General features: G+C 38.0%; 1 protein-coding gene across 1 annotated transcript; it reads right to left on the bottom strand.

Annotated features, from left to right (window-relative positions):
* Window positions 1-1,449: 1,449 nt before the first annotated feature.
* LOC107642350 (Transcription factor jumonji (jmj) family protein / zinc finger (C5HC2 type) family protein) lies at window positions 1,450-9,346 on the bottom strand. Its single transcript, XM_016345675.3, has 11 exons — window positions 7,764-9,346; window positions 6,260-6,602; window positions 5,204-5,360; window positions 4,898-5,117; window positions 4,663-4,716; window positions 4,472-4,551; window positions 4,094-4,371; window positions 3,581-3,973; window positions 2,929-3,323; window positions 2,540-2,824; window positions 1,450-2,287 (listed from the first exon to the last, which is right to left on the bottom strand). Exons 1-11 carry the CDS (start codon window positions 7,764-7,766, stop codon window positions 1,949-1,951), a joined length of 2,547 nt encoding a protein of 848 aa, XP_016201161.1. The 5' UTR covers window positions 7,767-9,346; the 3' UTR covers window positions 1,450-1,948.
* Between the last annotated feature and the right edge of the window lie 602 nt (window positions 9,347-9,948).

The raw sequence follows: 9,948 nt of genomic DNA, 5'->3' as shown, positions 1-9,948 counted from the left end.
TTTTTCTATTGTAAAAAATAATATTCACTCTTTATTGAGAAACATTTTTCGCCATATCATCACTCTTTTAATATATACTACTAGTTCTACCTGCACATATAAATTGGACCTTTTTTCTTATATGTATTTTTTTTTTTATTTCATATTTACGGAGACCTGCAAAATGCAGATTGTTGATTTATGTAACCTATTTAAGCCTAACATGCTCGACCAACAAAAAAAAACAAATAGTAGTTGCTGGACCTTTAAAAAAAGGATTGTGAAATTAACTTGTAAGGGAACCAAACCCAACACTATGACCCAAAAATGGAAACGACTAAACTTCTGTTGGTTTTTGTTGCATCAATCTTCTCCTAAAATTGGGCCATTTTAAGATATCAAAATCTAATTGAGGCCCAAAATTATTGCTAAGAGCCTTACTCGATCAAGAAAAACTCCAACCCATCAAAATCAGAGTCTATTGACAGTTTCTGCTACCCTCTCTTTCCATTCCGTAGCCTCTGTTGTACTTTGGTTTGTGGATTGTTTTATTGATATCTGATTTTTCTCCACCGGCACTTGTCTTGGGAGTTAACTGTTTTTTTTTTTTAAGTAAAAAAAAAAAAAATAAAACACTAAAACTTAGAAAATTCTCATTCATTACACATCATTTGTTACATATCGTGTTTTTAACATATCACATGATATTTATCAGTGTTCCAACGAAAACACTAACAAAATGACTGATTTGCCAATGAGTTATAGCTCAAATGGTATAGACTCTCCATACTCAATTAAGAGGTCGTGGATTCGAGTCACATACCTTTCCAAATTTTTAATATGCCAATGAGTAATAGCTCAAATGGCATAATCTCCCCATACTCAATTAAGAGGTTGCGGGTTCGAGTCTCGTATCTTTGGTAAAATAAAAAAAAAATGACTGATTTGACTTACATTATTATCTTTCAAAATTCATAATCTTCTATATACTAATTTAAATTTAAATTTAAATATCAACCCTAATTTTTTGGTTGCCAACGCTGGTACTCACATAAATTACCTGCCATCTGTCGACTATCATTGAGTACACGTTAAAGATATCTAAGTGTTCAAGTTAGGAAAATGCATAAATCATAATGTCACTATGAAAGTAGTATATTTGTCAAATCACATGTTGCTTGTAACAAAATTTGTGGTATATGGCAGACACATGAAGTTCAAACCAGCCATCCACATTTGCAAGAAATGGTAAGAAACACTCTTGGGATAAAGTTTATATAATTGTTTCTTAGAATACGAGTGTATCTATTTTTTAAGATTATATGAATAAGTTCTATTGCTTTGGAGGAATTGTTAATGAAACAACAAAATCATGAATCAGCATGGGAATTGCAAATTTAAAGCCGCAAGCGTATTCCACTTTATTTGTCATTGTTGGCAGGAAAAACATAGCGGAATGGAAAGGAGATATAGAGAGAAAATGAGGGATTTCTTTGTAACTTTATTCAAGTAGTTCTAGGTGCAATGACCTATTGCTACAAAAAGAATGAATGAACATTAAAAGGGGAAGCAGCTGGTAGGCATAAAATGAGAAAACTATGAATAGACCCAGGTTCCTAACAAGACCTAAATGACTGATCAGAAGGAGAAAAAAAAAATGTACACTGAAATAGAAGTCACTAACCCAATTGTCTAAGTCTAAGCTTCGCAGGTCACAGGTTCACCAGCCAAAGTTGGAAAAACACCTCGGCCAGAGAACCCAAAAGGATCACCACCCCGTGCAGAATTCCCGAAATGTTAGGCCCTGCACAAAGAATGTAAATCTTATCCTAATTGGTTAAATTTTTTGCCGCTGCTTCCAGAATCAATCATTTGCAATTTTGTTGTTCGTGTTGGTGTTAGAAAGTCCATTAGCTAAATGGAGTTAGCAAAATCAGACTCTCGATGGTTCTTGAGGAAACTTGGAGCTTCAATTCAATCTGCTTTCTAAACTTAAAAATGAGGGGCCTCGGACTTTAAGCCGCTTTGGTCCGATCTCGATGGAAGGCGGTTCCCTGATAGTCTGCTGCACCTTGTCTCTCCGGTGGTGATCTCGTTGCCTACTTATCTCGTCGATACCAAACTTCTTATACCTTACAGAAATGGGATTGTTGTTGTTTGCCCCTGTGAATCTGTCCCTGGAAGAAATTTCACCATCAACTTTATGAAAAGGGTGACTGTATTTTTGACTTGATTCACTGCTTCTCATTGAATCCATTGAATGCGCACTTCTTCCATCGGGAAGGACTTTCTTCAATCGTTTGAGTCCCTGTTCATGCACATCGTTTCATCATGGTCAATGCATGCAATCGTACACCAAAAATTGGATTGGCCAATTTAGGAAAGAAAGAAAGACATCAAAATAAAATTGGATTGGCCAATTTAGGAAAGAAAGAAAGACATCAAAATAAATTTCGCTTTCAGTGTACCAAAAAGTAAAAGCCTTGGAAATATCTGTGCTGTCCGAAACAACACAAAGGATTTTGGACTAACAAAAGAATCAATTATGCTTTTACAATACCTGCTGCTCAGAATGCTTCAGAGTCAAAGCATCATTTGCACTTCTCCTCTCTGCTTTCAGTGAAGAAGGACGCTTTACCCTGAACATCTCCGAATCAGAATCATCACTCCTATTATCCACAAAGGGCTTCACGTCAGATCTATGAAGATCTCGCTGTGGTTTACATGAGCTTTCATGATACTCAGCAGGGGATGGGGAAGATTCACATGCATTGTTCGATGTTCTTTCACCACCATTCTCTTCAAAAGCACTACTTCGTAGCTTCAAGTTGCCATGCCCCTCAGCCTGCAAGCAAATGGAGGAATTCAGATTCCGCCAGGATGTAGTTTAGGAATAATTGCTGTTTTATTCCCGATGCAATATGCATAAATATTCAAGAACCAACTTACATTTTTTAGAGAAGAGGAGGATTCAAGAGGTTCTGAAAGAGAACAAAGAGTGGTTGCAGCCTCAGGCACTTCTGGCATACGATACTCCAAGCCATGTCCGAAAACAAATTGACTTTGTGTACCACATTCTTGATTATTTGTTGTCTGCTCTGGAGTTGTATAAAATTCAACAACAGAATCAAGTTTCAGCTCACAATAAGGTGTGTATCCATTTGCCTTAGCTTTCCGAAGCATATTTGACAAAGGATGGCAATACATGTTTTGGTCACTTTGGGTTTGCGGAAGAATCCCATCTTCCTGCTCAAACAACTTTGCTGCAGCTTCCATATCTGTAATATCCTCCCTCACAAAAAGTGTGTATTTGCTCCCACAGGTTAAGTCAAGGGATTCAATATCTGGATCATCAAAATTTTGGAAACATTAAAAAGGGGAATATTTGTATCGGCAAGACATCCCAAGACTCTATCATGCTTGAAAAACAACATAATGTTTTCTTGTTGTTATGATGCTATATAATATTGAAGAAGCAATTAACTATTAATTGAACAATCAAAATATGGAAAATAGTATTAAAAAAGAGCATGGCAGTGGACCAGCACATGACAACAAAACATAATGGACAACATTGGTGATAGTTTTGAGCATGACTTACCATGTCGTAGGCATACTGGATGCAGGTGACAGCTGCAGTCAACAAAAGCTACATAACAGTCGCGTTTGCAGACGCTACAGAGAATCGCGCCATGGGAATGAGAAGAGACACTTATACATGCTCTTGATTTCATTAGTAACCAACGGGCACAATGCTGGAAACGCATCAAATTAACAAAAGAAACCTTAATAGAATGCTGGTATAGCAAGCCTATAGAGATGTCTGAATCTTCAAGCTCCATGGATGCATACAGAAGCATTGCTTCTTTGCATAGAAGTTCTTCATGGGGAAGCAAAGGAATCCTATTAAGCAGTGCATATCTCCGGCTAGCAATAGCTCCTAAAGGAAACCAATCACCAATTGCAAAGTTCACAGCTTCTCCGCAGTTGAAACCTATAATTTAAATTAAGATATGCAACATTAATTTTTCATGTATCAACTAACTGTGTGGGAGAAGGTAGCAGGGCATAATATTCTTGGAAATAAAAGTGTACGGCAATGAGAAAATCTAACCATGACTGAATCCAGCATGGTATGCCCTAGGGAAGGTTATCACAAACTCTCCTGGCTTTTGAACAGCCTTGTAAACGGGGACTTCATGTTCCAGCAAAATATTTGGTGGAAATAGTGTTGTTTTCCCCAAGAGAACATCAAAGGCTCCATCTTCCCCATCACTTGACAAAATATCATTAGTATACACATGTTCTCTCACCACCCTTTCAAAGTCCAATGCTGCATGACCTGGAATACCATACCATGTTTTTGATGCCCCACAGTGATGATAATTAATGCTGCAATAACAGGATAATATATTGATACCATCAAATAAACATCTAAAAAGGGGAATACTTGTTAGTAATATAAAGAATTATGAGCCAAAGTAATATTTACCTGTACAAATAATGATCCTCAACGTGCCAAGCAAACATACTAAACAACATTCCAATGTACAACATGGGTTCGGTTACTCCCTGAAATAAAACCATGTGTAAGTCGTGTTAAAAAAGTACAGAAAATGTTGGCGTCATCCAATACAAAGAAAGCAAATAAAAACCGAAACAAAAGGCCCAAAAAAATCTTACTGGAATAGATGATTCCAAGAGCCGCAAAGTAGATTTCGGCAACCGAGAAAGTTTCTGAGATCAGTAGAAAAGGAAAGTAGTATTTAGTATACTAATCAAAATAGCAAGGTCAAAGCATTCAGCTTATTTGTTTTGTTAGAAAATTTCCTCTTCTAGACTTCTAAATAAAAAAGAAAAGATACGTTTTTAAAGGAAGTGGAGAAAAGAAAAAAGGAGACTCTAGTAAAATTAACACCTTCAAGTTCCACTTGCTGCTACCAAGCTGATCAGAAGGAGAAGATGAGAAGGCACTGCCATCAACATCACACGCATATTCAACTGTTTCCATCTTCCCACAACCAATTTCTTGCCAGAACTCTTTCTCCAAGTAGGAGGCAGGAAGACATCCAGCACTGCAATATCTTCTAGTAAAAACCTTGTTTGCCGTTTTCTCAAAATCCCTAAATGTATAATTTCTGGTTCAAATATAATGTATCAGTAAACAACAATGATAATTATAATTGGAATCATAAACACTAGCATTCCCAGTAAGGGAACTGACCTTCCACTCATGAAAAAGGTCACTTTGTCCTCAGTATCCCATTCAGCAAGGCGTAGGGGCTGCACTCTAGTTGTAAACTTGAAGCCTACTTTCTCCTTCATTAAAACAACCCCAGCAGGAACAGAAGCACTCAAAGGTGAAATAATCTTGCATATACCTGCCATTTATCATTGAGTCAAATTGATAATAGTTAGGTCACCATTTTTATCAACCTGTTGATTTCTGATTCATAAATATGCAAGGGCTAAAAGAGGAATGCCAAGTTAAAGTTATATCAAATCTACGTGTCCTTTCAGCTCATAATAACTATTACGCTTGTCGAATGCCATGGCACACATCATTTTCTCAAAACGGGAAGCAAATTAACATGCATGGAGGAAACTTTCATTTCATTAAGTTGAACCTTCAAAATTATTGATTATATAGTCCACTCAATAGTACACCAAAAGTCAGCAGAAGAGAACAAGCGATAAAAATCTTGAAGGAGCAATTATATCCACATTCGGAGCAAGGATGCAAGATTGAAAGCGAAAAAAGTGCCTCCACACAATATTGTGACCTGATTTGAATCATCAATTCTATTTTTCTTTGGAGTATAATAAAGGGAACAGAGGTGAAACAAAAATGTTTAGGAGTTTAGAATGGAATGTATGAACAATTGCCTTGTTCATCAATAGTATTCCAGATTGAGTAAAAAATGTCATCAGAGATTCATAGACAAAAATTTGTTGGCTAACTGGAAATTTTCTAAAATGTACACTTGCATTAACATTTTTGTTTAAAAAAGAAAAAAGACTAAGCTGTGGGTGAATGCAGTTAAAGCTATAACTTTCTTAGTCACCAAAAAAAAAAAAAAGCTATAACTTTCTCCATGTTAGTTATTGCGGTTTATTATCTTTTCGACTTGATCATACTCTAACACACCCTAAAGCTGGATTTGAGAAAAGACTGGGGCAATGAAATGCCTAGCATTGTGAATTTGTGAATATCAATAAAAAATGCTAAATTGAATACGCAGTGAAACAAACATTAGGACTTAATTAAGCAAAGTTATACCATATTTAGAAGCTTCAGGAGCTATCTTTTGCAAATAAACCAAAGGATCCTCAAATTCATCTTTTGTTGGAGAATACACAGGACACTCTGGAATTTTATCAATCCAATCTAGATTACTTGTGTCAAACTTATCCACCTTACGCTTAGAAAAGGCATCTGCATTACCATGCAATCCCACACCACATGAAGCCAATCCTCTAAGAGCATCTCCTCCACTTCTGTTCATCATGTTTGCTACACTTGTGCCAGTTGAAGTGACAGACTTTGCTCGCTGAAGCCTTTTACGCTTCAAAATTTCTAACCCATTTCTAGCTTCCTTAGATAAACGCACTCTCCCTTCCACCTGTTAGATTGTTCATCATTTCACACTCACATTAGTAGGTAAAATTAGGATGAAGTTGACCACACAAAAGGAAGCAGAATATCACAAAACTGTGAAACTTGACATACACGTAGAATCAACAATAAACAGACTAAAGCACAAGCTCAAAGAGCATCACTAAAACTTCAAATCAACTTGCAAACAGTCAGGCAGGACATTGGCTACTAATTCTTCAAAAATAGAAAGAAAGATTGTCAATGCACAGCACCGTTTTTTATGCACTAGCTAACTCGAGCAGGCAAAGTATTTTGAAAATAATAAACTTTCAACCCAAGCAAACTAAAAACAATTCTGGGCCAAAAACAAACATTATTTGGCTTGTTACTACACCATTTAGGAGTCAACGACTAGATGACTAGGGCTGAATCAAAATCAGCGAGAATCAAGTCCTTTGAAAAGTAAATGGCCAGGATAAAGGATAAAAATAAGTTTCTAGAAATCGGTAAAAGAAATACGGAAGGGTCAACACACAACAATCTTATAGACACATTCAACGAATGCATGCGCTGAAATTTGTAAAGTTTCTTCCTCTCAACATCATTACGGCCACCTTAACACAAACCAATCAAACAAAAGATAATACTATCAAACATGTATACGAAAATAGAATGAACCACACAAATTCCACATAGGCAAAAGAGAAGAAAGACCCAGAATAAATTATTGATCCTTGATTAAACTAAATCCTCGAAATTCCCTTCCAGGAAAAAGGAGGAAAAAGAAAATAGAAGTGTCCTGTTCATTTAATTTTCAAACAAGGTCTATACAGTTTAATGAATAAAAGAAAAACAATAATTTTTTGCAAAATGCACCATACACATCAATCCGTAACATGAATTGTAACGGGGTCCAGGCATAAAAAAAAGAGGAAAAAAAAAGAAAAAAAAAAACATCAAACAGCATGGCGAGTTGTTTTTTGACAAAAACAAAAACAAGTTCATCATTCAAGCTAACAAAATAGGAGAAAACCCATCCAAACCATAATAGAGCAAAACAATGTCCGAGATCTGAAGATACACCGGAGGAAAATGCATTTTGCATAGAGTTTTTCAAGCCTTTAAGAATCAAAGTAAAAATCAAAAGAATGAGAAAAATAATTTAAATAAAGCATGATTGACTTACCATCTCATTACGAAGCCGCTCCCTGTAGTTCTCCGTCTTCGCTCTCTGGAACAAAACGAATCACAGAGGAAAAACAACAAAACCGAATCCAAATCACAGAGCCAAACCCTAAATCACGATCCAGAACGCTGCAAATTAAGAGCGAGCCTAAAACCACAACGAGGCTCCCCACATTCTCGAAGAGCACCGAGTAGAAGGCCAGAACCGTGTCTCCGGGAGATCCAACCGCCTTGTTGAAGCAACTGCGGCGAATTGCGAAGGGAATGCAAGCGTTTCAATAGGAAGGGGGTGAGGAATTTTCTCCGGTGGCGGAGAACGGGGTTGACGAAGACGGAGCGGTTTTCCGGCGAGGGGAAGAGGTTTCCCGGCGAGGTGAGAGAAACGGAGAGAAACAGTGGATGAGGAAAGAGAGGAAACGAATGCTTAGAAAACCGAAAAAGGGTAAGGATGGGATAATTTATAGTTTTATAGTCCAAAATAATTAGCTCTTTATTATTAGCTCTGAAAACCGAATAATAATTGTAAATATTGACCTCCTTTTTAATTAATTCACTCGCGTCAAATTGTAAATAAAATAATAAAATTAAAAGAGTCTTTGTGGAGAAGGAATGGTGGTTGTTAGGTGGTTCAACGAAAACAAAAGTTGCCGTCCAAATTCCAAAACGCGTTTCGAGTGTAAACGCGATTGAATGTTTCGCCGTTAAGACGGAGTTGCCGTTATTGTCCGTAGGAATTTAATGGCGGGTACAGAGTCAAAGGGAGGGGTAATTAGGTAGTTACATCATGTGGATGGAGGGTACTTTGGTAAATATGATTGACGGTGTTATCGATGAGGCTCTGGCCCCTGTACCGGTCAGAGTGAAAGAAAGTGGCAGGAAGAAGGGAATGCTCACGTGAGCTAAGTCTGGGTTTGGATTATTTACACAAGGTAGACATCTAGCCGTTGATTTTCCCTCTTTGTCTTCGTCGTTTACTTAGAACCGTCAAAGTACGGGAACCCGCTTGAAATCAGAAAGCCCCAGATGCATGTGTACTTTTTCTGTTCAACTGCCGAATTGTACAGGATAACTCTCACCTACCTTCCAGTTAGTTAAGGCCCATGGTAGGGAAAGTACGATCCTACCCTGGTTGGGTGTGGCCCCGCGGGTGATCTAGGAAAGGGGCATATCCGGGTTTTTGCATAGGAGGGATGGTCACATGCGAAGTGACTTCCGTAATGTTAGTGAACCACCAGGATGCGTGAGCAAAGCGTAATGCGATGGGACGAGGTGGGTCCGACACGTGGCGTGACGAGGAGAGTGGGAGGGTACACGCGGCGTGAGGATAAGGCTATGGTTTCGCGGACTTTGTGTTTGTGACTTGGGGTGGTGGCCAGAACGGTAATAGCTGGCGGTTACAACATGTTCTGTAGTAGAGTTGAAGTATGTCCCATCCAAAGGGCAGAGGACTAGAGTAGGTCCAGCCCCTCCGCTATCCTATAACAATTGTTGCACCTCACGAGATGTTTCTCTGTTCTCTGCAAATTGGCTAATTCCTTTGGAACTTTCTTTCTCTTTTATTATTTCATAATAATGGGAAAATATAAAAACCATACATGGTAATGGGATTATGGTTTCACGGTGAGCCATTTTTCTCTCTCCTCATTCTATTGGCTAGTTTCTGCTTTTGAGCTTTTTGTTACGCGGAGGTTGGGCTAATCATTAGAATTCAACACAGTCAGCAAAATCAAGCTTTCACACTCTGTTTGGCGGCTTCGCTTGTGGAATGTGTCAACCTTCTTCTAATGTTCTTCCACCACGCCTCGGCTCAGCTCAGCTCGGCTTGGCTTGGCTTGGCTTCAAACTCCAAATTAAAATGGAAAAAACATGAGACGACTAAGGTTTGTGTTTTCATATTTGGAAGTGGTTTGTTTTTAACAGAGGCATGAAGTGACAAAATTTCGCTTTTTTAATTATACGAGCAAGAGACACGCAATAAATGCAGCTATGGTGTACAGAAACCTAATACTACTATTGTGGACAGTTCGAAGGCGAAGCTTCCCTGCTTTGCGTGTAAGCTCAGGTTGTGGATGCTCTCGCTTAGAATAACTGCGTCTAAACTGGCCCTTCAAGCACCCAGGGGTGTTTTCGTAAATCTGCCTTGAGTAAGGGTAAAGATTCTGTTTCTGGAAAGTTCTCTAATTGAC

The sequence above is a fragment of the Arachis ipaensis genome, chromosome B5, assembly GCF_059453495.1.
Source record: "Arachis ipaensis isolate K30076 ecotype BB chromosome B5, ASM5945349v1, whole genome shotgun sequence".
In the NCBI taxonomy this organism is placed as follows: Eukaryota; Viridiplantae; Streptophyta; class Magnoliopsida; order Fabales; family Fabaceae; genus Arachis; species Arachis ipaensis.
Note: the sequence above shows the minus strand (reverse complement) of the source record. Positions and strands in the feature narration are given on the sequence as shown.

Excerpts from the sequence above, each read along its gene's own strand:
- LOC107642350 (XM_016345675.3), bottom strand. Across the intron at positions 5,361-6,259 it reads TCCTGAAGCTTCTAAATATG|GTATATGCAAGATTATTTCA; the intron begins GTATAACTTTGC and ends GATAAATGGCAG. Across the intron at positions 4,372-4,471 it reads GAGGATCATTATTTGTACAG|CATTAATTATCATCACTGTG; the intron begins GTAAATATTACT and ends CTGTTATTGCAG.